Raw genomic sequence first — 25,727 nt, 5'->3', positions numbered from 1 at the left:
AATCAACTGTATCAATAAAATAATCATTGGCACGAGCAAGTTTATACTAGCTAATTGATGTTGAACTTGAAAAGCCGGATCTGAAGCTTATGAACTTCCACTCTTGAATAGTGTACCGTGCGCCTCATGCCAACGGATCCTGATCGTAGAACTAAGTCTCCTGCCCTAAATTTCACTTCAGAGCATATTATTTATAAGAAGTAGCAAAGGCGTTCAACACGCCTTTTCCACTAGTCCCAATGATGAACTGATCACTCTCACATTCAAAGTCTTCTGAGGTAACCCCCTCAAAATGGAAGTCAAATCGTTGAACAAGAGTCGCAAGAAGCATATACATCTCAGCCCCTGCGAGACTAAAAAATGATTTCAGCGACGGTAAATATAACATCAAGTCAAGAGGAGGCATACTTCATGCCAAGACAAATCCTTGTTTTCTTCGAAAAGGCAGCATAAATTTTATCATGCTTCCTCCGGGCATCGATATCCATCCATCGCCCAGGCTTAAATTGTATTGGGTCTGGATATAGCTTCTCGTCCGTGTGCATTAGTAGTGTAGTCATACCAATAGGTGTGCCAGAAGGGATTCGCCATTTTCCACATGTGAGATCTCCATCGGGAGATATTCTCGCTGATCGTGAAGCAATGGCAGGGCTGAGACGCATACCTTCCATCAATATTGATGTCAGGTATGGGAGTTGCTCAAGGGTCTTTACTTCGACTAGGTCAGTAGGAGAGATGGAGGCAGACGAAGTTCATTACGTAGTCGTTTGAGGATTTCGGGACTGTTGAAAACGTGGAAGATGATTAAGCGTAAAACGCTAGCAGTCGTTTTAAAACCAGCTCCTGTCACTGTAGCTACATCGTCGAAGACACGTTCGAATTTTTTGTCCTCGGCCGGAAGGTTGGAGTCTAGAATTTCGTGGACTATATTGTGGGGAGCCTTATCATCTGGATCGGACAAAGCTATTGCGGCCAAAAACTCCTTCGTATCATGTGTAGTTTCCTATAAAGTTCTCGGTTATGATGAAACTTTACGTCAAAATAACATGGCTTACCTTCAGATAGCGGAAGAAAGCCTTTGTACCGTCGTCGGCAACTTTCATAACCCAGTCGACGGGAATTGATTTCATAGTAGGAGCGAACCATGTGATATGTTTGGTTATACGCCAGATATGACCAGATCCCTGGAAGACACTTGTCATCCCAATATCAAAATCTTCTTCATCAAGACTATTATATGATTTTCCGAGAATGAATTCCGTTGAGACATCTCTAGTAAAGGCACTCGGTGCAGCGCCTAGATTGACTATCTGTCCTGTGCCTGTGAATTACGAGATACGACCGCTGAACTTCTGAATATTGCGATGATTAAATCTTGTTATTGGCAACTTGGACTTTGGAAAAGAAAGCATTCAGAGGTAGGCGACGAGCCTTATGTATATCATGATCAGCCGTGCAAATAGTAGCACCTCATGCAGAAAACCATCTAGAGCCCAACTTTACTTGTGCCAACGTCCATCTTGGCGGTAAAGCTGTTCGAAAAAGGCTGGATCAATGACGTGGAGCTCTTAAGGACTGATGCGGATGATTGGGCCTTTGTGAATTATTAGCTTTCATGTATTGATGTGAGAGGCGATATAGTTATTGATTTATACCGTGTTCAATGTGCATTTCAGCAATTCGAAATGTGTATTGACCATCTTGAACGATATCATAATATGCTTCGTAGTATTTTGTGATGGCGGCTAGTTCTGGCCCTGGAAATCGAGAAAGAGGGTGCAGGAATAGGCGGTAGAAAGTAAAACTGCCGAAGTAAACTACAATAGCTGCAGCAAGGTTCTGCAACGACATTAAGGTAGTCAAACTCTCCATTTGATCCATTTTGTTGTCTGTATCTCTGATTCAAAGCAGTGGTAAAGTTTAGTGAATGGGAAGATTAAATGGAATGTCGTGGATTGTAAGCAAACAGTCGGTAACCTACAGTTGCTTTCCAGATAAAACCCTAACAACAATCCAACATCCTGCCGAGGATTATTCACTCTTTTTACTGGCGTTAGAACGAACGAATGAAGTTGGAAAGTCGTCACATGAGCAATTTGACATACTGTATGACTAGTCCATTTTTCCAATGGTTAGAAACATAGTTCATAAGCTTCGAATATCTCTATTCTATCAGTATATAACACTTGTCTGAAACTTTGAAGTTGATCCGTATTTCAAGCTGCTTTCCCTCAATTTCGTCTAATATTTGGGACCACGATACTGTAATAGAACATGAAATATTGGGTACGTCTAGTCTGTAAAGAATTGGCTAGGGCAGTGTTCTTACTAGTATTGCTCGTATTTCATATATTGGTCTGTATAGTGGTGCATATTCAATATTATTTTATATTAAATATCAATAAAAACAATACAATCTCTTTTTACATATATAAAATATTATATCAAAGGCTTAATACGCGCTACCATTACACTACTGTATACTAGTACAAACACTGGGCTAGGGGCATTTCGGACACTTGTCACTAAATCCACTTCAAGGTAAGGAAGAGGAAGAGATTGAACTAAATAACTTTGATAGGACAAGACAGTATCTACGTAATCAAAAATTAACTCTCTATACATCAAGATCCAAGTCGTTTGTATTTGTTGTTTTAGGTACTGATGTTATCAGGTACGGTAGTTAACCTGAGTATCAACCGATTTGTCAAACTTCGAATCTGGGAAGCAAATTTGATATATATTGATTATCAATCGAGCAGAAATTGATGAATGACTATTATAAATCTACAAGGTGTATTAGTCAGTCAGACAAGAGTCGCATCGGAGTATACAGAAACCCAGAAATCAATATATGAATTCAAATAATTCTAAGTGTAACAATCAAATGAGAGTAAAAATCACGCTGCCTTCATTGTTAGAGTATCTACTAATACACACAAGAGATCAAAATACTACCCCCGCTATCAAACTCCTTACATCCTAACTTCTTCTAACTTCAGGAGCAATCCTCTTTCCCCGTTCCTCCTCCGCAGCATACACAAAATCCTTCACAGTCCATGCCACCAACCCCAATTCCCGTATCAAATCCGAAGATACTAACAGTCTCGGGATATCCCAATAGCTCAGTTCCCTAACAAACTCCTCATATCTTCTCAAACGCACTTGCGATCCAATCAAAGTCTGCATATCTCTCATAATCTCAGATTTCTCTAAGGTATTAGCGATTTTCTGCCAGGCTTGTCCTCTGTACGCCTTCCCACAAGCAGTGATGTTGTTCAGACAGCTGGGTTTGCGGCAGTTGTACCATTGCAGATAGAGATCGATCGTTGCTTCTAGGAGAGCGCTCACATCGTCTCCAGGGCTGCTGTTGGTAGAGGAAGTACCTCTGAAGGAAGCATTATGTAGGGTGCTTTGGTGCGATCGATCTTGCGGATGGGATCGTGGATGATTCTAGTTGTAGCAGCGAAATTGCGTAATGACGATGCCGCTCTGAAAGGGATGGACAGTTCTGGTGTGAGACTTAAATCGTTGTCATTTCTTCGAACGATCTTTGTGGAGTTTGCTGTGTCGTAAACTGCTTGCTTTTGTTTGTTGCGGTTGAAGGTGTTACAGCGTGGTGTGTAGAATAAATGTTGTTTGGAATCAAAGAAGAATCAATGTGAGAGTCACTGAACGATAGTATAAGTAATTGTCGATAGAATAACTACTGGGTGTTAACATTCATTCGTTATCTAGCCAAATTCATTCGTTACGAATCATGAGCCAGTGACTGTGAGAGTGCATGTCAGTGGAAACTTAACAGGAGTCAAATTTAATATGTAAACTATAATGATTGGCAATGTGATACATCAAACTCAACAAATGTAAGCTGCACGAATAATTGAAACAAAGTGTAAAGTCACGTTAGCTTTATTGCTTAAGTAATAATAACAGTAATACGATCGGGATGCAAAGAACCGTCCAAAGCTATCATTCTCTCCTTCTAGCTTTTCTTCAAAATAGAGATCTCATCCTTCCAGAACGAGATTCGACTTCTCCAGAACGAGGTCCTCCAATTCCAGAATGAGAACGGATATATTCATTCCCAGCGCGCCTTCCTTCATCTCTAGCAACAGCCTCATTACTTATTCTATCTTGAGCGGCTTTCAAACACCGTAGTTGACACTTCAACGCCTGGGCCCACGTGCCGCTTGAGTGGCGGTATACCCACTGCTCAAGTTGTTCAAGTTCCGTTAGCTTCCAATGACTCAATTCCCACTCAAGTTCATCCATCTTTCTCAAACTGACTTCCATTCCAACAGCTTTTCTCATAGCTCTGATTGTATCCGAAATCTCTAGATTGTATGCTATAATCTGCCAAGCTTGCCCTCTGCTCATCTTACCACGAATGACTATATTTTGCAAACAGGACGAACTTGCACAGCTATCGTACCGGATTTAGAAATCAATCATTGCCCCCAGAAGACCAGCAACTTGAACCTCTAAGGGGTTCACAAAAGGAATGACGATATTGACTGGGCGATCAAAATCAATTCTTCCAGAAGCATAGACTGGAATTTAGATGGCGGTAGCAATGATGGGCGTGGCGGGACGATGAATAATCCGGTACTTTGGATCGGTAGCTTTAGTCGAGCGAGAAACAGTTGTTCGCGATGGAAGTATACCCAAGAAGAAGAGATCGTTGAAGACTGCGAAAAGATAACTCAGTGATAAATTTTCGGGATGATCAGAGGGATTGTAAGCTTTTTCGGAGAAATAAGAGTGTGTTGAGTAGTTGCAACCTTTGGTGAGGCATTCGAGTGCAATTTCCTTGATTCCAAGCGCAGTACGGGATTCATAAATGTGACGATCAATGTTATCACTGACAAGCTTCACTAAGTCGATCGCGTCGTGAGACTCCGGAATTGGAAATCTTAAATCTTGAAGCATTTTGCTATCAAGCTTTATATGGTCCTGTGTATAGTTTCGATTTGTTGAGCTTTGATGTGTAGAACGAACATTGATGGATGTTTGATTGTTTGCGAACTTGGAAAATATGAGAAGAGCTGCGAATTATAAATGGTTAAACGAATATAAAAGTCACTCGAGCAATGAATCGAATTTTCCCCTCCGAATCATATTAATTCGATTAAGGACTATAGTCATACCTGTGAACACCATGACCGTGAACTGAGGAACTTACCCCAATACTCACTGAATAGTGCCTTTCTTCCTGACAACCGAACAAACCTCTCTGAGGGTTTGAAGAAGGTAAAGATGATATTATCATCGTCATCGAGCCTTTGGTATCCTTATTGAGCTCTCTATCTTTTCCGACATGATTGTCGGAGGCATATGGTCTTTTCACTTAATGAAGTTGTGAATTAAAACAAAGTGGTCTTATTAGAAACTCTTCAGTGCCGCGTGTGAATTTTACGTAAGCATATTCAGTCACTTGCTCAAACTTTGTACTCATAGATTCCATCAAGAAGTAAGTTTACCCTTCTTAACAGAATTCCGACATTACATCTCCTTGAAACTCTTCAGATGAGCAATGAAGTCGAACAGACTCGATATGAATAACCATCATCTAACCTGGCAAGCCATCTCCTGGGACAGCGGAAACGGTGATGGGAAATTTCTAACCATCTTATTCAACACCAAGGAATTTCACATCTCATTAATCCCATCATCTTCGTCAGATATCATCGAAGGGCCAACAATCACCAACTACGATGCTCTATTCGAAGCAGAAGATGAGCTGACCAGTTCATCATCATCTTTGGATTCTCTCAGAGGAATCGAAAATTTGGTCTACGAGGCTGGCGAAACAATTTGGAGAGAACCCGCCCAATATTTGATTCTTGGTTTTATAGTTCCATGCCAATACCTCGTATGAAACTTTCGTTTCTCACCCTCCGGCTACCAACTTGTACCAGGCAACGAAACATCTGTATATAGATCTGATTCAAAAAATCTCCATTCAGTTTTGCCAATAACTTGTCCAGACTCCGGATCAGTTTTTCTGACCCAATGCTGGTAGGACCTGGATATCTGAGAAGCGACGAGACGTGCGGTAACTTCTTTGATTGAATTTATTCGAGCTTCCGAATTCTCATCGATATGGGATAGAAAAGCGTACGATACACATCGGGGAGGGGGATCGAAGGAAGTGAGTCATATGAACACAATTTTTTGACACTCAGATTCGGCAATTCCTTCGCTGATTTAAAAAGTCTTTGTAGGAAAAGATGCCAGGTGATGTGGATGCTGGGTAGAAAAGCAATCAAGGTAAAGAGTGATCTTATTCAAGAATGAGAATGATGTTGATAAGCTTTGAGTAGACGGTGAAAACCTGATTGATGAGCGGTCTCACGATATCGAACAAAGGATTTTGATCAGATTCAAACCATCCACACATGTTCCAACAGTTGAAAACCTACTCGTACCTGCCGAGTTTGGTGTTAGCTGCATAACAAGTGTTGCTAGTTGACTCATCATCAAATGATCTCTTTCAGTATGGAATCAGAGCTCCAGAAGTGACTTGAAACGCTTGTCATGTTGATGATTCCCCAAGATTCATTCTAATGAAGCAAACGGACATTCCGAACTTAAGAAGGACTAGCAAGTATTCTGTCGCGGCTTCGGCTCAAAATATATGAATAGACAATTCGATTGATTTTGATACTATGCTCGATATTATATGTACGTGCCGTTTGGAAGAGTACAAAAAAAGATGCTATTCTAGATCATAACATTGAATGTTTAGTAGAAGAAACAAACATTAGCTATTTACTAGTAATGGCGACTATCCCCTTTAGAAGCATCGGCCGAACCTCAGTACCTACCGAGCTACCCAAAACCTAAAAGGGGTAGGTAGGTGTAGGTAGGTAGAGTGCTAGAATGCGGGGTAAAACACGAAAATGTTTGTTTTGTATGACAATCGCGATATCAATCTGTGTGTCTTATCCACCTGTTACATACTCTTCATCTATAATTATAAGAGAATAGAATGATGAAGATTCGCCCTACTTTACTACCTTACTACCTTTCACGAAATCGTTATAGATATTACCTACAAGGCATTTATTGCTATAGTCGGCTGGATAGCGTGTCTATTTTTGAACCTCATGTTTGTTTGTTTGCTTTCTTTTTCCTCAGCGCCAGCTGAAGCTGAATCATAACCACCACCTATTTGAGCTCAATTGGCGTCAATAATAAACTTTACTTTGTAGCTAGTTTCCATCACATGATGTCCTTCATCGATGTTAAGATTCACAATTGGAGTGTGAATATTGAACTTTGGTGGATGCATTATTCACAACAGTCAGGCGGATCGGTCTTAATGCTGATGGCGATTGTCGATAGGAAGATTCCCACTCCTGGCGGATAGAACTAAGCACTAATAGGAAAGGTTGACAGGAACTTAGTACGAAGTAGTTTGAATATATTAGTCGCACAACTACGACGCATCGAACAAGCCACCCCTAATCCCCAATGCTATTGTGACGACTTCTGAGTGAGCCTCTGATAGAATAGGGGTTCAACAGTCAGATTGACGCTGCAGAGCAGGATCACAATATCATGAATGGAGTTAGAGCCAACAAATCAACAGTCTCCAGCCCCAATCTAATTTACGAGTCCACCATTGAACATGCGAAAATCAATTGTGTAAGCAGCGAATCCTGTGCTCCGTACGGAAGTTACGGAAAATTTGCCAACGATGTACCGGTAAGATGGTTTTCCATTCCTTCTCATCTGAAAAGGGTTTTCACATGTGGATCTCAACGATGGCCCGGGCCAATTTAATATAAATCCCCATGCCATGAGAAGGGAGTGAAATGGGAGTGGGCTGAGCTCCAAGCTCTGACGACCGTATTGAATACGTGCTCTGTAAACTCCAACCAGCTATACTATATGGCACGTTGAGTGGGTATTCAACGATAATAAATTATCAGATCGTTATATGCGGTTAGTACCCGCGGCTTGACAGGATAAACTGATCTAACCTACAAGTTTCCCGGCACAGGAGTAAACTTATTTTGACGTAAGTAGAGACTGACACTGATAGGTCGAATTCCGTGAAACCCGAGAGTGGAATTCTTACTCCACGTTAAAAGTTCATGCCAGCGAGGTGCAGAAAAAAAAACAATGGGTCATCAGAAGAAAACAGTAATTGGGCTGTGTTGGCGAACCAAAGGGGATATCATGCGTAGGATTGAATGGTACTTAATATACTTAGATAATATTCGGTATCATCGTACTACTGCTTTATATACCTGAGCTTTCCCATTTCGACTCTCATCTTCTGATTTGATTTTCCTAATCGTCTATGTTTGTGCTTATGCACGTGATTCCCCTTTGTTGTACAGGGCCCTTGAGCATATTTTTGTATTCATTCCTCATCTAGCAATTTTACAACGCTCTTCATTCACAAGCGTGTCCTTAATTCGTGGTCCATACCTACACGCCAAGTCATTCACTATTGGGGTGTATCTAAGATTGGGTCGTGTCGATTTTTTATTTAATCTCCGCTAATCGCTAATCTTACTTTACCGCATTAAAACACATTTTATTAAAGCTCTGTCGCACGAGAAAAATAAAACTGGCGAATTTGACACTTTGGTCAAAGCAACTATTATGGATTCGTCGTCTGAAGTTAGGAGTAAGAAGGTGTGGCCGTTAAAGGAGATCAGAGAGTTGGTGGAGCAAGGTCACGCGATTGTTATATCAGAGGGATATGTGTTAAAGTTGGATGCATGGCTCAACCGTCACCCCGGTGGTGCAAAAGTTATTCTACACGTTGTAGGAAGAGATGCTACCGTTGAATTGGATGCGTGAGTTGTTGATATAAGCAGGATTGTGGAATGAACTGTAGGAGCTGACTCTATCTAGATTTCATAGTAAGGAGGTCAAGGCCCAGATGGCCCGTTATCGAATTGGTAAATTGGAAGAACCATGGGCAAACGTTATACCCCCTATTCAAAGACAATCACTTCGGATACCAGAAAATGAGGCCGAAAAAGAACCTTCAACACCTATCACCGAAATACCTTTGGTTGATGTCACCGTCACCGAAAATCTCTTGGCTGTACCGCGTCAAGCAAATCCGGACAGCGACGCGAGCTCCACCGCCTCTTCCATTTTTGATGAAGAGGGTCTACGACTTCGAAATCGAACTGAAGGAAGTTCAGTTGATTCCGAGGAGATTCCCGATCTGGAAACAAAGATAATGGACGCCACAGAACTGGAGACTAGATTCCAAGCTCTAATTGCGAGATTAGAAAACGAAGGTTTATACGACAGCAAACTATCGGCGTATGTAACGGAAATTCTACGATGTACAATTTTATTTTCTCTCTCGATGGTTTTTCTTCGTATGGAATGGTATGCTACCAGTGCAGCATTCCTCGGTATGTTTTGGCATCAAATCGTCGCTACGGCACATGACGCAGGTCATTTGGCAGTAACCCACGATTACAACATCGATTTCTTGATCGGTGGTGTGGTTTTGAATTTTTGTGGTGGACTTTCGATAGGCTGGTGGAAACGCAATCACAATATTCATCACATTGTTACGAATTCGCCAACCCATGATCAAGATCTTCAGATCCTACCTTTCATCGCCATCTCGCCGGTATTTTTCGATTCTTTGTACTCGACAGCTTCTGAATGTATTATGCACTATAATTGGTTTGCAAAGTTCATGGTCCCAAAACAAGCATGGACATACTATTTCCTCCTCTCGGTCGCACGCTTCAATCTCTACTACCTGGCCTGGGACTTTATCCTCCGCGACCTCGGCACCAAACTCCACCGCAAACAACGAATTTTCGAACTCGTCGGTCAAATCTTCTTCTGGACTTGGTTTGGTTATTTCCTCGTCTACCGCAGTATCCCTACCGTCTCCCAACGCATTATTTTCTGTCTCATCTGTCACATGATCACCCTCCCACTACATCTCCAATTAACAGTCTCCCACTTCTCCATGTCGACCGAAGAATCAGAACCAAGCGAACACTGGATCCAACGCATGTTCCGCACAACCATGGATGTAGATTGTCCTACGTGGATGGATTGGTTCCATGGCGGTCTCCAATTCCAAGTCACCCATCATCTATTTCCACGCATGCCGAGACATAATTTACGTAAAGCGAGTGGATACGTGAAGGAATTCTGCGCGGAAACGGGGTTGAAATATGAAGTTTATGGGTTTGGAGAGAGTAATGGGAGGATGCTGGATAGACTTGTGGAGGTGGCCAGACAGGCGAGGTATTTGAAGGATTGTCAGGATAGTATTGTGAGTAAGGGGAGTATTTGCATGGGCATTGGGATTGAGGTTGTTTCTGTTTGTTTATGTGGATGTGAGCTTGGCATTGCATTGCATTGCATTTTATGGATGCTACTTCATGGCATGTTCGATGCGAAAATTAGGAGTGTGCATATGTATATCTTGGGCGTTGGTAGATTGTCATAGATTATAGTAGTATATAAGCACATAATGCATAATGCCGATACATCATTCAATAGGATCTATAATCGATATCACTCTATAAATCTTTACCAAGTCATGGCAAAAAGAAATACCCTGATACTCGAAATCGATAAACGCTCTGTTTCGGTGCTTGACTTTAGATTTTCTGATCGAAGAACTGAAGATCCATATCCACAATCGTCCTCACAATCATCCACCTCACAACCCCCCATCCTCCTCCTCCCCACAACGCTCCAACCCCAAACCTCAAAATCCTAAACCCTGACACCCCAAACCCTGACATCCCAAACATTTCAAACCCGACTCCCTGGTTCTCCGCCCCGCTCTTTCTCTACCCCATCATCCCATCATCCAATCCCGGTTCCTGCGCGCGTACTTATCTCCGGTATCCCGGTATCCCCAACATCCCACTTTCATTCCTCCCATCCTATTTCCCATTCTCGTTTGTCTCGTTCTACTTCTATATTTACTTCTCTTTGTTTGGGTCTGGTTTGTTCGATGATGGCTCGTAGTGTACGCTTATCCTTGTAATCCTTGTTATTCCAGTTATCGAATTCGTGCTTGTTTAGCTTTTTGTTTTTTTGTCTATCTATAGGAGAGATTAGACAATCGTGTGCCTGGGAATGATCGGCAATGTATTTAGGCAGCTGTGCTATGGGTGGGAACGTGGATTTGAGATTCAGCTCGGCAAGATAGAGTAGATAGGTTAAGAATTGTGATGTGGAGAATTTGTTGCGCTTGCTATTATTGTTGAAAGCTAAAGGGATAGGGAAAGATTATTGATGGTTTGGAAGAGTGAAATGGGTTGGAGGTGGGATGCTGAGATGCTGCGGTTCTGATTAAAGTGATGGGAACAATTTTTCTTTGTGGAAGCGAGAGAACTGGGGGGAAACTGTGACGAACTGGGTTCACATGGGCATTTGCTACAATAAGTAGGAAGATATAAGAAGGAATGTGATGAGATAGATGGGAATGCATTTTAGATATACAAGTACGGCTTCAATACCAAAAAATGTAATGTGTTTGAGGATTGTAAATATGCGCTGTGGAATCTGAGAAACAGAGATATCTTGCCAATCAAAATTATTGCTAATCAAATGAATGGCTTGCTTATGAAAAGCTTTAGGATATATAATGAGATACTTGTAGTATTTGATGTAGAATTTTCTAAGAATTAGAAACTGCAGAGTATGATGTTAGATTAGATGCATGGTCAAGATTGTTTTATTAGGGGTCTTTGAGTGAGAAAGTCCAAGTCGTCGCGGTTGCGTGCGGGAAATATTTGAATGATGTTCATCTAACGAGAAGACTTTGGGGTTTTTCTGAGGAAACTCAGATTGTTAGCAAATTTGCGTGCTATGGGATGAACCAAAGATGGAAAATCAGGTGATCGTTTATATTCTAGAAAGAAATGATCTCATTTGACATTATGTTGAGTAACTTCACAAAAGTCGATTGATGTTATCATCTAATCATAGCGGTTATATAAATTTAAGGTCTGTGTATTTTGTCTTGGTATGATAGGATTGTTAGATGAATATTTGTAGTCGGATGACATTTCGAGCGAATCGAAGGGTTCTCTGGCCGGAGTTTCTGAGTACAGATATCGTGCCTGGTTGAATAACTTCTCCAGATATGAGTAAGTCCTTCGAGGTCTAGCTAGTAGCTACTCGCGGGCTAGTATGGCTACTTGGTCGCTGTTCCGATAGTACCACCACTTCAATTCTTGTGAATCGATCAGAAGGACCATTTCACGTTATTTAATCTCTTCTCCATGAAATTCTTTTCGTTGGGGTGGTTCGGATTGTTCGGATATGAGATTTGATGTAATGACAGACCTTTAGTGAAAGATGATAAAAGACTATGAAGATGTTATACAAGAAGAGAACTCTACTGGAACCCATGTTGATTCCATGAGTCCAAGTTCTATAATTTTCTTGGATTGATAAGGGGACTGAGCTATGGTCTGGTAATTAAGAGTGTCGTGGAGCGATGTGAGTTGCGCGAATGCCCTAGGTTCTACATACGTCCTAGTCTCATTCTTTGGATTCGATATTCAATTTTCTTCAACATGAGATACATCAAATAATGGGCCTCGAGATCCATAGTTGCATTGAGAATATGCTGATGATCTTGAAAATAAATTGAAGAAATGAAGGATAGTTGTTGGATAACTCAAAATTTAAAATCTCTCATGCTCGAGAAAATTTTATGGAATGAATAACCACGAAGAGAGGAGAGTAGAGAACATCATCTGAATGTTCCAAATTTGATTGAGAAATCTAAACTGATCTTTATACAGTGCAATTCGAAAGGCTCCTAGCATTTTCAACTGCCCTCTCTGTTGGAAGAAGATGTGAAAGGTTATCTTCTCTTTTTTCTCATATATATCGGACTTTCGTTAACTGTTTCTATTAATTTAAGATTACATACTATTTCCACATGAATATCTCATAGGGTTATAGCTTTGGTGAAGTAAAGTCTAGGACCAAACATGTATAACATTGCAAAATAGAGTACATACTTACAACATGGCAAGTTATCATCAATGTTTAAATGTCTCTTTATAATATGAAGACAGACCTCGGGTGTCAAAGATATTGGCTCTTACCTTTAAAGTCTATGGTCTCTCAGAGAGAGAATCTTGGTCCATCGTACCCATGTAGTCTCAGGTACTCGACGTTGCAATTCACTTTTGGCAAGAGAGAGATCACTAGCTTCCTTTTGAGACCTTTAAAAGGCCCCTTTGGATCTTGTTCTTCTGTCTTTCTTCTTCCTTCTTACATAATATCTTATTTCGTTACATCTTTTATGTTTAGTCCCTTTAAATATATTATCCGTATCCATAGAGACAAGCTTGCTTCGATTGCTTTACCTGTTGCTTACACCGGTCCTAACCACTGAAGAAAATTATGGCATTCCTGCTAGGAATCGAGTTCCGCAGAAGATTCGCACAACTATTTAAAATCAATCCTAGCTTGACAAACAGTGAGTTCAATTGATGGCCAAGATGATTCGATTCTTCCTTGCCATCTTACGTTGATACTAATATGATCCCAAAGATGAGGCCTACGATATCCTGGAGGCGAATCTTTTTGACATTCCAAAGACCTGTCTCGAAATTGCTAAAAAGACGCAAGAATCGATTCAAGAGAGAGAGTTTTGGATCCCGAAGAGGGCTCTGGAACAATTGGAAGTTAGTGAAAGACCAGAGAAGAAAATCAGATCAAGCCAGACACCAGAACAGAGTCGGCCGAACATCATTATTAATAAAAATCTACCAGATCAAGAGGCTCACGATTCAAATAACCAACAAGTGAAGTCAAAAGAGATCATTGAAATTTATGATAGTGACGATGAAACGAGGCAAGAAATCGTTGTTGACGATGAGCGAAGTATCGTTCAGAATGACGCAGATCCTTGTTCATTCGATCAAGCTGTTACTGGCTCGAAAAGAGAATTCTCGGATATTGAGATATTGGATGAATGGGATATCGACAGCGTTAACTCTGGAAATGAATCTGACTCAGAGACTGACTACGGTAGCCACCAATCAAGGTCTACCTTTGATCTTCACATGAAGTCTGTCGAAAAACTCAAGGCAAGTGAGTCAACTGAGCCGACTAAGTCAGCCGAGTCAATCAAGCCAATCAGGTCGGAAACGCTTGCAACGCCATTGGTTTTAGAAAAAGCTGGCACCCTATTCCACAGAACACTAAGACCTGTCAGGATAGACGATGAACAAACATTGACAGGATCAGGCTCTAAGGAATATTATGAAGAAATCGTCTCGGCTCACAATTCCGCAGAGAAATTTCTACATGAGAGCCGAGATAATTTGATCGAGTTTCAAGCTGAGTGTCGAGCTGGAGACAGCGTTCTGGTTCAGGATGATAAATATCCATCTCTTTTTGCTTGATCAAAGGCTGACCCTAAGAAGCTGAAAATGAGTCTCAAACTCACTGTGCCATCATCGTATATTCATACAACGAAGTAAGTTGACTATGACTCAAGATTTGAACGAACTGACTTTGCAAGGACGGGGAACCAATGGCCCACATACGATATTTTGAAAGAGGCTGCGATACCATAATTGGTGAGATGGCCAGTCCAAGGGAGCTATTCATGATTTCCAGATGTGCGAATATCTCGAAAGCCGAAATAAGAGCCAAAATCAGAGTCGATTTCCGTGGTAAAGGTGATAATACCAGTGACTCAAAACCCGACCTTATCGAAGAAGAGTATCATAGAAGCGCAGATAGGTACTTCTATCGATTTCGCTACGATACTTCACTCCAAAGCTTTTCTGAAGCAAAGAAAATAGCGACACAAAGCGAAAATTCTCTTTTCGAGGAATGCGAGAGTTGCGCCTTCAATAGAGTCAGATGTGAGGCGAATCATCAACCGCTAAGGATATTGAACTGGAATAAAAAACAAAAAGCCGCTACTGGGTTCATTTACAAAGGTACAAGATATCAACTAAAAGACTTCATTTATTTCATTTCAAAACCTACTTCCGGTTCAAAAGAACCGCACCCGTACAGTATTGGTCAAATACAGAATATCAAGGTCACCTGCTTGAAAAGTCAGCCCTGTGTCAAGTTGACCGTGGATAACTACGAACGTTATGACGACCACTTTCGGCTTAAGAGATCGGAGGAAACCGAAATGAACATCCCGTTTGCAACCCACGATAATAGAAGAGTATTCCGGTGGAACTCTAAACTGTTAAATCCAAAGGATCTTGACGGTCACTGCTTTGTAAGGCACATAGAGCAAATTGAAGATCTAAACATTTACAAGGACCTCGACGACACATTTTGGGTCCAGGAATATATTCCTCACGACTTGGAAAAGAATTCAATTACAGCGGAAGACTTGGAACTAATGCCTAAGAAAGATTTGACGTTTTTGAAAGGAAATGAAAAGAGGCTTGAGAGAGAAAGAAAGCAAGAAATGAGTAAGATGGATGGTGCCAAATTGAATACTCTGGTGGGCTCACACGAATCCCTTTAGAAGTTCTTGTAACACGTACTGATTAAATTACAAGGATATCTTCAGTGGCGCAGGTGGATTTAGCCAAGGCTTGCATGAAAGCGGAGTGATAGGGATTAGCTATGCCATTGAGTCTGATACCGCAGCATGCAAGACCTTCAGACGAAATTTCGAGGACGCAATTGTGTACAACTGTGATGCAGGCAAGTTCTTGGAACTGGCGATGAAGATTGAAGACGGGGTCGGTACAGGAATTTCACTTGATGACAATGGAGATGAAATGTCGAAGATACCGTTAAGAGGAGATATCGATATGATTATAGGAGGGCCACCTTGCCAAGGATGGAGCAAAGTGAACCGTCAGAATAACCCCAAAAAGATACAGAAGAATCCCATCTGTCCTATGAGAGAGTCAATCGCCACATATCTCTCTTACGTGGAGTTTTATAGACCCAAATATTGCTTATTGGAAAATGTCACTGGCCTAAAATACCACCCGGTAGGTTTCTCTACACAGAATATATTGACATTTTGAATCTTGCTAAAAGTCATGACAGCTCAACGGTAGTGATATTCCGAATTGTTCCTCTGACGAGGGCCTTTTGACAAGCGGCGCGATAAAGTGAGTATACACTCCAAGAAATCTTCAAGGTAGGATGCAACTAACAAAAACTACAGATTCATCTTCCGAGTTCTTACATGTTTAGGATATCAATGTCAATATGCAACTCTGCAAGCAGGGGCCTATGGTGTACCTTCGTCTAGAAACCGTGTGATAATCTGGGCCTCTCTACCAGGATACAAGCTCCCGAAATATCCTGAGCCGACAAATGTTTTTAATCGTATCCCCAAAGATGCCCCATATACCAGGAGATCAGCTCCACATCGACCACTTACTATACAGCATTGTACCTCAGACTTACCTCTATGGGAGTTTAAAAATCCTCACAAAGAAATTCAGCAAACGGCAGAGCAAGAGTCTAGCCAAATAAATCGTGGTAAGACTATTGCTCAATACCCGATCTTGAAGCATCAAAAACTTGTCGGTTTAGAAAAGCAAGACTATGCCTCTCCACATTTGTGCGAGTTTCAGAGGCAAGCGCGCAAATCTGTTCCCGATCAACTTCTGCATAACCATGTGACGGGCAGGATTTCGGCGAAACAGGCTGAGCGAGTGTGCAGCATTCCACTCATAGCTGGTGCCGATTACAGGAGAATGAACGAGGAATTGTTGTCCAACAATTTGAGGAAAGAATCAGAGAGATGTCGGGAAAATGTTGATTACCGGAATAGAAAGTTGGAGGGAAGATATGGAAGACTGTCTGAGAATGAGACCTTCAAAATAATAACTACGGGGAATGATCAATATTCGACGAACAGTTGGGTGTGTTCTCCGCAATTTTTTCCAATAGCTGACAATAGATTGAAATACTGACGAGAATTATACTAGATGCTCAATCCGAACTTGCATAGGCCATACACAATAAGGGAAATAGCTAGAGCTATGGGGTTCTCAGATAGCTTCATATGGGATTTGGAAACCACAAAAGTGTCCGATGCTCTCAAACAAATTGGTAATGCTGTGCCACCCCCAATTGCACGAGCACTCGGAAACGAACTGCGAAAAGTTTTACAAGGACGAGATATCAGCAGAGAGAACGAAGATGATGAGGATGTCGTGGATCAAGAATACATTGCAATTGGTGACCAAGCCGACCAAAATTTGGACATGGTCAAGGAGACATTGGCTGGGAGTGAGACGGATTCTGATGAAGAAATCGACGATCTTATAATTGCACAACTCGAAAGGGAATTCAACCGAAGCACGGGCGATAAAACAGACACTGGAAGCGAGGAAGAGGATGAGAAAAATTCAGACACAGACAAGGAAGTGTCGGACGATCGTGGCGTAGATATTGACGCGTATATAAAAGATCAAGAAGATCAAGAAGACCTTGAATCCGACAACGAGGACGAGGAGAATTGGAACACAGATGAGAAAATTTCAAGTAAAGGTGATGATGATCCCGAGTCCAAGGACAAGAACGCGCAGAATCTGGATATAGATGCAGAAATTTCAAACGAGAGTGAAGCGGAAGTTGATGAAGACTTGCAAAACCAAGAGAATCTTGAACCTGAGGACAAGCAAAATTGGAACGCAACTGAAGAGCTTTCAGACGAGAGTGAACTGGAGGTTGATGAAGACTCGGAAGATCAGGAAGGTCAAGAAAAATTTGAATCTGATGACGAGGGTGAGCAGAATTTAGATACAGATGAGGAAATGTCAGGAAGTGATGTGGATGTTGATGAAGACATGAAGGATCAAGACGATTTAGTATCCGCGGACGAGGAAGACATGAATGAGAATATGGACTCGGAAGAAGAATTTTTGATCAACATGAGAATTCAGAGGAAGGAAAGAATCAATAATGGAAGAAGCAGGGCTGACGCAATTGTGATTGATGGTTCAGAATGATGGGTTGCTTCCGGATTCTGAGGAGTCCCAAGGGATATTTTGCGATACTTTGCAGAATTTTTAATCGGGCATTTGGATTTTATTTATAAGGATATAGATCTCTTGAACTTATTTATTTACAAAAAATTGAATTTTCAAGCACAAAAAGAAAATCTTCGTAGCAGAGATTTGGAAAGGGATTGATAAGCGCTCATGTATCTAATTCTTCAGTTATCAGACGTCGTACTCCAACTTCTTTTCGCCGACTGGCATGTAGGTTTTGAACCACATTACTGCTTGAGAAAAGGCAGCTCGCTTTGCGTAGATTTCATCTCTACTCATTCGACCTTTGCTTGGCAATCTAACAGCAAACGCGTATTCAACACCCGAGAATAAGTTCATTTGCCAAGGAACTCTTGGTGGCAACTTGCCCGACTTGATGGCATCTTTCTCTGCGCTGGTTGATATAACCATGTCGATGAGTTCCTTCTCTTGTTCGTGACGAGTTCGTACGTCAACAGATCGATCGTCCCATGCCTGAGCAAGAGATAGTGGTACTTGGACTAGAATCATTCAAAGATATTAGATGATGAATAGATGAAAGAGAGCTGAAAGCTGTAGGAATGTATGAAACAGTCATTATTACTCGTTCCATATGCTGATGTTTTCAAACGCCCAGGATGAGCCATGAACGCGGCTTCGATACGACAAGGACGCTCTTGGATTAAATTCATGACTAGGAAGGTTAGCATGTGTCTTGAAACTGCTCTTGGTCTCACTGAAGAATTGAACTGACGTGGAAGGGCACCACCGCTGTATCCCACTCCACCGACGTGGGTACAGTTTCGATTATTGCGAAGGTAGTCCAAGGCGTTCTTGATCATAGAGGCTCGTTTTCTCTCACTTGGCTCGCTACTAGGATCCCTGGTCTCCCATGGGCCGGAGTCTACTAATATTATCAGCTCTTGCCAGACACGATGAAGCCTTTCTATTCAGAACCTTCTATCTTCTGATCTATCCTTTGATGCTTGCCCCAATAGTTAATGACTACAGTGATATAACCGGCCTAAAACTTGTTAGACTATTTGATCAAACCAGAACAGTGTAGTGTACCCTGGCAAATTCATCTGCACTTTGTTTGTTGTTAGAATTTAGTCTCGCTATCGAATTATGCGTACACAGGAACTCACAGAGCGCGATTGCTCGGGACTATACCTGAGCTACCAGAAAAATAAATGAGGCCCTGATTTTTCTTGATATTGTCGGAGGTAGGCTCTGCAATATACACGACATCCCCTTTCAGTACAGCATCTTCAGATTTTGGTCTCACGCTATAGAAAAGGTTAGCTGATGTTATTGAAGGAATGAGGCCTGCTATGTATAATAAGGGTGCCTACATTTCAGCATTACCTGTAAAAACGTCTGTAGTTCTAAGAATTATATTTGCTGAATTTCTGCGAAGCTCGGTAACCCTTGACGATAGACGATTGGAAATCTGATCCCAGAACGGGGAAGCAATGGTCCAGGCTGAGTATACTGCTACCACTACTGTAATCCAAAACAAAATACTTCGGATTCCCAATCTATTCTCGCTAGCCTCAATAGGCTCAAGTTCAGGCACCTCAAAATCAGGTACCTCATAAAGATCCAAGCCGCTCATATTTACATCAAATCGATATATCAGCTACAATCTTGAGGAGAACAGATTAATATGAATCGGTAAAATCTGGGTCGTTCGTCGTCTAGATTATAAGCATAATCTGAGAAGGAATTAGGAATAGAATTGTACTTAGTAAGAGAACACATAGTGTATGGAATGAGCTGAAATTTTACTAGATAATAGAATACAATGAATAGGAAATAAGGAACAAGGAATCAAAGTATTCCGTTTTCGTCAAACGAAGCTTGTATGCCTTGATATTAAGGATTGGGAGCTTGACCTTCCGCTAGTACAGGAAGAGCATAGCGCTTCGGACACGTGATGGAGAAACCCTATCTTTAAAACAGCTCGTCTGGCTAGAGATAATTCGTTGCAAAATAACTCAGAATTCAAACATATGGTTCCTTGGTATACTGAAGAGATTCGGAAGAGAAATCTCGTAAGAACGAGATATGACTATTGATACTCGCACGGGATACGATATGATTGAGGTCACCGTAGCTTTTGATTAGCGAACACCTTTATCTCAAATCACTCCACATCACCACCCAGTTTTGATACGTGTGAGCGAAATTATCGGAGATTCGTTACTAATGATCTATCCGAATTATCTCGATAAAACTCGATGGCGGTAGAGAATGTAACATGTTCTCCAGGGGTGGGATCTCGGACGGCGGGAAACCAGGAGCAACTTATGAGATCACCTGAACAAGATAATCTCAAGCAGCTTACCGCCCAGTCCGCAGACGAGCTCCCCAAATCTGTCCCAGCAATTAAGGATTCAAATCAACTACGAACACCTTCACCAAGCCCTCCTCCACTGCGTTCATCACAATCCCAGGTGTCTGTGAATGAGTTGCGGCCTGGGAATGCAGATGAAACCCCACTTGTGCAAACTGGCAATAACAGTTCTGGGTCTTTCCATAAATTGGAGAACCTTCCTTCTTTTGCCAATCATAATGGAACAGATGAATTGGCTTTACCGCCTCCCATATCAAAATTTCTTCCGCCTTCTGATCAATTGGATGATATCGCAGAGGAAAAAGTTGAGAATCACCGGAAATTGTCCTTGAAGGGTTCTGTGGAAGAAAAGGTTCTTAAACTATCAGCTGCTGAGATGACGGAATTAGCGTCGGCTCCTGAATCTTTACCAATGATTTCGCCCAGCAAGTTGTTGACTCCAGATACAAGCCAAGGTAACGCTGAAGAACACGGGCGTAAAAGATCTGGTTCTGACGTATCTCGCATGGAGCTTGAGGACCAACCATCTGAATCGACAGATCGTCGTAATATTGTTACACCGGAATCTGTAAAATTCTCCGCAGACATTAATGGTGAACACCGAGGCTATCAAGGGGTAATCCAGGCCAATGCTAGTACCAGAAGGCCCACGATTTTACCCTCTTCCCGAGCCTTTAGTGCTCAGCCGCCACCAACTCAATGGCCATCATACTCCAAGCCAAGTGCCATTCCGACATCCCCAAAAAGAAAACCATTTTATATTGGTCGTGGCCCTGAATCATTGAACCTCAACCTCGAAGGGTTGGCGACCCCCATTGTGACTAATGGGGCGAGCAAATCCTCGCAATTGCCAGACATTCCACCACCATCGCCAATACCCCAATCGATTCCTCTGCCCCCAATGTCAATTCCTACTTATCTACAGCTCGAGCTTTCCGCTACAAGGCCATCGCCTTTGTACATATATCGTTCAGCTTCGACAGAATTTCCTTATGAATCATCAAAAGTTAAATTTGAGCGTTTATTGAATTTTTTGTTATTACCGCCACAACTTGAACAAGTCCTATATTTTGGATCTTTCGCATGTCTTGACGCCTGGCTCTATACCTTTACCATTTTACCATTGCGATTTTTCAAAGCTTTAGGCATTCTTATTTCATGGTGGGGTCATGTTCTAGCCAAGGAATGTCGCTTCATTAGTGGTTTTATTTATCATGGTACAAGCCGGATGTGGCAGCGACGAAATGAACGTCGCAGTGCCGATTCTCTTTCGCCCACGAGGAGTATGTCACGTCCTAGTAGACCTTCGGTGTCAACAACAACCTCATTTCAGTCTCAAGCTGGAAGACCGTCTGAAACTTTCAGGCGTACCGGTACTACTGAAACTACTCCAAGACTAAACGGTGAGCGTAGATCAAGACAAGGTTGGGCCCGTAGACATCGACGTATGAAGTCTCAACCTTCTTCATTATCTTCATACAACAAAGCAGATCTTTTGCAAGGAGCTGTAATAATTTTCAGTTCATTTTTCTTAATGAAGTTAGATGCGAGCAGGATGTATCATAGTATTAGAGCGCAGTCAGCAATTAGACTGTATGTTATATATAATCTCCTAGAGGTATGTCAACCCGTCAAGCCTGACAAGCATGGTAACTCATTCTTTTGTAGGTATTTGATCGCCTTGCGGCAGCGCTAGGCCAGGACATTTTTGAATGCTTATTTTCCGACGAAACGCTAGAACGGGATAGTGATGGTAGAAGTAAGGTATTGCGACCTCTTGGCATGTTTATACTTGCTCTTATATACAATGTTGTTCATGCAGCGGCATTGTTCACCCAGGTCGTCACCTTGAATGTTGCTGTAAACTCATACTCCAACGCTCTCATCACTCTATTGTTATCGAATCAATTCGTGGAAGTCAAAGGGACTGTTTTCAAGAAGTTTGAAAAGGACAACCTCTTCCAGCTCACATGTGCCGATGTTGTGGAAAGATTTCAGCTATGGCTTATGCTCATGATTATTGCATTGCGAAATATTGTTGAGATGGGTGGCTTCAGCAGTATGGCATCATCGGCATCAGAAGCAACTAGTCCTTTGCGTACAAGCTCAATGCTTCCAAACAGCTTTACTATTCTTCCAGTATGGTCAGGCGAAGTTCTTTCACCATTTTTCATAGTGATAGGCAGTGAGATGTTGGTAGATTGGATCAAACATGCATACATCAGCAAGTTCAATGGTGTCAAACCAGCAATCTATCAACGATTCCTCGATGTTCTGGCCAAGGATTATTATACAAATGTAGGTATTCAGTCTCAAATTGCATATTTTAGCTAACTGTTCTAGGCCTTTGTCAACCAGAACCTTATTAAACGTCTTGGTCTTCCTGTTATACCGCTGTCTTGTCTTTTTATCCGGGCCGCATTTCAAACATATCACATGTTTCTCGCGACTCATCTTCCTCCACCACTTCCATCAACAGCGACATCTTTATCAGTCGAATCATCTCCAGCAACGACAGCAGCTCTCGAACATTTCGATACCATCGTCCGCAAAGCGCTCGGTCGATCAACATTCGGGTTACCAAACCCAGACTCGATTACACCATGGTACCTACCTAGCACTGACGATGTGATTGCATCTCTTACCATGATTGTCTTCTTCCTGGGTGCATTCTTTGTTCTTCTCGCCTGCAAACTTGTTCTCGGAATGCTCTTACTAAAGTTTGCACGTAATCGTTATTCTACCATGAAAAGGCGTGAGCATCGAAGCTACGAGACTGGTGGAAAGAGAGTAGGTGGCTGGGGTATGGTAGAAGTCGATGATGATAAGAAACGATGGATTTATGATGATGACCCGGAGACGTTGAAGAAGTTGAGAGAAAAGGAAAGGCTGGCGAGAGATAAGGAGAAGGTGGGAGCCGTACATGATTTTTCTAAAATTAGTAGATATGAGATGGCGGCGAAGAGAATATGGTGAAATTAGAAGCATACTGCTTTTACATAGAATGAGAATACTAAGTGAAACATCCCTCCCGGCAACTGTGTGTTGACACCAGCCTCCACATCAGTTGCCTAACCAATCAATCTTTCATTCGACGTTCGAACTTGATTGTATTTTGTTCCCATTATGCATCTCTAGAAATTTCAAAGCCAGTTATTCCTCTGAAGTGGCATTCTTAAACTCTGGGATGTACGCCAAATTGCCAATCTGGTCGCTATTTTACATACTGCTTGCTAAATATGAAATTGAATAAAAATTCAAGACATTCTGAGTGTCTATTCCTCCGCGCCCAATTCTCTGCATGAGATGGTTCCGATGTAAAATATCAGCAAGGTCTTTTGAAGTAGATAATTATATACGTTTGACTCCTGATAACTCAATTTTGTATACTTTCGAGCACACATACCGTTCAACCAAGAGCGATATGAATTCAATGTTAGGGTTAAAGAATGGTGAAACTTAGATTTAAGAGACTGGATTGAATAAAACAGAAGCAGAAAAAATACAGGGGCTCGAGGAATTCTCGATGAAGATAAAGAACTCGATTACTGAGAATCGAAAATTTCGTGGTAGATTTTCAGGATATCATAGTCTGTGCGTAGACCTTCTAAATATAAATGCCGTCGGCAACCGGTGCGGGACAAGTAGAGTGGAACATAGTGTATCACGCTGCTTTTCAGGCGTGTGGAGTACAACGACCCCTAATGAAGTTAATACCAAATGTGGGCCATCAACACCCTTTGTGGCCAGCTGCAGAAGATGGACAGAACATCATAAAAAATCGCCAAACGCACTGATAAGTGATATTCAGCTCTTCTCAGCCCCTTGATACACAAAACCTTTGTCAAATCTACTACCCCCGCTGTGTATAGACATAAGCTACCATGAGAACGAAAGCACTTGTCGTCAATAGTCCCGGCGGTGAGTTTGTTTATCGCGATGTGGAAGTGAACGACGACATTCGTGATACCGAGGTACTTGTCCAAATCGTAGCAACTGGAATTTGTCATACCGATATCAATTTTAGTCAACATGATATTGATGGAATGTTTCCAGCTATTCTGGGTCATGAAGGTCAGTAAGACATAAAAACAAGTCTGGTATCACATGATAGACTGACGTGTATCACAGGAGCTGGCATAATCTCTAAGGTGGGACTAAAAGTCACCAATGTTGAGGTCGGAGATTATGTCATTCTCAGTTATACAAGTTGTGGAGAATGTAAATATTGTATGAGAAAGCAGACGAGCTTTTGCGGTGATTGGGAGCTGGATAATTTCGGAATAGGTAGAGGCGAGGATGGAAGCAAGGCTTATGAAATCCCATCTGAAGAGGAAGGAGGCGGGTCGGAAATCACGAGTCACTTTTTCGGCCAGAGTTGTAAGTCATCATCTCAGTTGCCTTAATCTAGCAAACCGAGTTAATCGTCAACAGGCTTCTCTAACTTTGCGGTGGCCAATGCCAGATGTTGTATTAGAGTTGGAGGGCCGGGAAGTGATTTGGATCTTTCGTCACTTGCACCACTAGGTTGTGGTATCATGGCAGGTGCTGGTGGTGAGTTTCTTTAATTGACCCAACCTTTCTCCCAGAACAAATAGCACTAAAAAGAGAATGTAGCAATGCTCAACGTCCTCAAACCATCCTCGGAAGATATCGTATGCGTTGTTGGAGTAGGTGCCGTTGGCTTAGCGGCTATTATGGCGCTCAATCTTCTAGAAAGAAAGCCCAGACAAATCATCGCAGTTGATATGCTGGACGAAAGGTTAAAATTGGCTAAAAATTATGGAGCAACACATGTCATCAAACCAACCAAAGAAAACGGGCTGCAAAGTACACTGAAACGAATAACAAACTTTGAGGGGATTGATGCTTCGATCGACACCACTGGTAGACCAGAAGTTGTTGCAGACTTATTGGAGGCAACAGCAAAATTGGGAACAGTATGCAGTGTAGGAGTTGGAGAGGTATGTGTCGCTAAATCCCATTCAATCCTTGCCCAAAAGTCTGATTGAACATATAGCTTGATGCTGCTGTGTCGATAAATATGTTTAATGCGGTCAATACTGGGCGAAAATTTGTAGGCTGCTGTATGGGAAATTCGTACCCACCTGAATTTCTTCCAATACTTATCCAAGGCTGGAAAGACGGAATGTTTCCGTTCACGGACTTGATCACGAGGTACGACGCAGAAGATATGGAGAAGGCTAAAGCAGATGTTTTGAGTGGAAAGGCTGTCAAAGCAGTCCTGACCTGGGGAGCTCCCAATGAGTAAATGATGCGACACTGGAGTCATATTCGGTCATGGCTTGATTCTTATTTGAAGGTATCAAAATGTTATGTACAAGAAGTGCTTCTTAACAGAAAGTACAAACTGACATATCAGTAATAGTAGCCTTATG

General features: G+C 41.8%; 9 protein-coding genes across 9 annotated transcripts; 6 read left to right on the top strand and 3 right to left on the bottom strand.

Annotated features, from left to right (window-relative positions):
- Positions 1-187: 187 nt before the first annotated feature.
- Bfra_011606 (putative cytochrome p450 protein) lies at positions 188-1,881 on the bottom strand (the record flags this gene model as incomplete). The annotated part of the gene is made up of 5 exons (XM_037341933.1): positions 188-353; positions 409-712; positions 760-1,003; positions 1,056-1,321; positions 1,656-1,881. The coding sequence occupies 5 exons, from the start codon at positions 1,879-1,881 to the stop codon at positions 188-190; spliced, it is 1,206 nt and encodes a 401-aa protein (XP_037188013.1).
- Positions 1,882-2,982: 1,101 nt separating this feature from the next.
- Positions 2,983-4,932, bottom strand: Bfra_011605 (uncharacterized protein; the record flags this gene model as incomplete). The annotated part of the gene is made up of 4 exons (XM_037341932.1): positions 2,983-3,286; positions 3,352-3,577; positions 4,128-4,426; positions 4,613-4,932. The coding sequence occupies 4 exons, from the start codon at positions 4,930-4,932 to the stop codon at positions 2,983-2,985; spliced, it is 1,149 nt and encodes a 382-aa protein (XP_037188012.1).
- Positions 4,933-7,234: 2,302 nt separating this feature from the next.
- On the top strand, positions 7,235-7,911 carry Bfra_011604 (uncharacterized protein; the record flags this gene model as incomplete). Its single annotated transcript, XM_037341931.1, has 3 exons — positions 7,235-7,270; positions 7,522-7,713; positions 7,816-7,911. The coding sequence occupies 3 exons, from the start codon at positions 7,235-7,237 to the stop codon at positions 7,909-7,911; spliced, it is 324 nt and encodes a 107-aa protein (XP_037188011.1).
- A 711-nt stretch (positions 7,912-8,622) lies between these two features.
- Positions 8,623-10,459, top strand: Bfra_011603 (putative fatty acid desaturase protein; the record flags this gene model as incomplete). Its single annotated transcript, XM_037341930.1, has 2 exons — positions 8,623-8,819; positions 8,878-10,459. 2 exons carry the CDS (start codon positions 8,623-8,625, stop codon positions 10,457-10,459), a joined length of 1,779 nt encoding a protein of 592 aa, XP_037188010.1.
- A 2,930-nt stretch (positions 10,460-13,389) lies between these two features.
- On the top strand, positions 13,390-14,396 carry Bfra_011602 (putative s-adenosyl-l-methionine-dependent methyltransferase protein; the record flags this gene model as incomplete). The annotated part of the gene is made up of 2 exons (XM_037341929.1): positions 13,390-13,465; positions 13,540-14,396. 2 exons carry the CDS (start codon positions 13,390-13,392, stop codon positions 14,394-14,396), a joined length of 933 nt encoding a protein of 310 aa, XP_037188009.1.
- Positions 14,397-14,423: 27 nt separating this feature from the next.
- Bfra_011601 (putative s-adenosyl-l-methionine-dependent methyltransferase protein) lies at positions 14,424-17,948 on the top strand (the record flags this gene model as incomplete). Its single annotated transcript, XM_037341928.1, has 6 exons — positions 14,424-14,470; positions 14,614-15,469; positions 15,528-15,971; positions 16,030-16,094; positions 16,151-16,856; positions 16,923-17,948. 6 exons carry the CDS (start codon positions 14,424-14,426, stop codon positions 17,946-17,948), a joined length of 3,144 nt encoding a protein of 1,047 aa, XP_037188008.1.
- Positions 17,949-18,161: 213 nt separating this feature from the next.
- Bfra_011600 (putative dienelactone hydrolase family protein) lies at positions 18,162-19,587 on the bottom strand (the record flags this gene model as incomplete). Its single annotated transcript, XM_037341927.1, has 7 exons — positions 18,162-18,490; positions 18,574-18,663; positions 18,724-18,873; positions 18,927-18,993; positions 19,041-19,059; positions 19,118-19,258; positions 19,325-19,587. The coding sequence occupies 7 exons, from the start codon at positions 19,585-19,587 to the stop codon at positions 18,162-18,164; spliced, it is 1,059 nt and encodes a 352-aa protein (XP_037188007.1).
- A 625-nt stretch (positions 19,588-20,212) lies between these two features.
- On the top strand, positions 20,213-23,304 carry Bfra_011599 (putative eukaryotic membrane protein family protein; the record flags this gene model as incomplete). The annotated part of the gene is made up of 3 exons (XM_037341926.1): positions 20,213-21,946; positions 21,997-22,626; positions 22,672-23,304. The coding sequence occupies 3 exons, from the start codon at positions 20,213-20,215 to the stop codon at positions 23,302-23,304; spliced, it is 2,997 nt and encodes a 998-aa protein (XP_037188006.1).
- A 908-nt stretch (positions 23,305-24,212) lies between these two features.
- Bfra_011598 (putative zinc-containing alcohol dehydrogenase superfamily protein) lies at positions 24,213-25,600 on the top strand (the record flags this gene model as incomplete). The annotated part of the gene is made up of 5 exons (XM_037341925.1): positions 24,213-24,402; positions 24,460-24,708; positions 24,763-24,882; positions 24,946-25,292; positions 25,349-25,600. The coding sequence occupies 5 exons, from the start codon at positions 24,213-24,215 to the stop codon at positions 25,598-25,600; spliced, it is 1,158 nt and encodes a 385-aa protein (XP_037188005.1).
- Between the last annotated feature and the right edge of the window lie 127 nt (positions 25,601-25,727).

This window comes from Botrytis fragariae, assembly GCF_013461495.1.
Source record: "Botrytis fragariae strain BVB16 chromosome Unknown tig00000251, whole genome shotgun sequence".
NCBI lineage: Eukaryota > Fungi > Ascomycota > Leotiomycetes > Helotiales > Sclerotiniaceae > Botrytis > Botrytis fragariae.
Note: the sequence above shows the minus strand (reverse complement) of the source record. Positions and strands in the feature narration are given on the sequence as shown.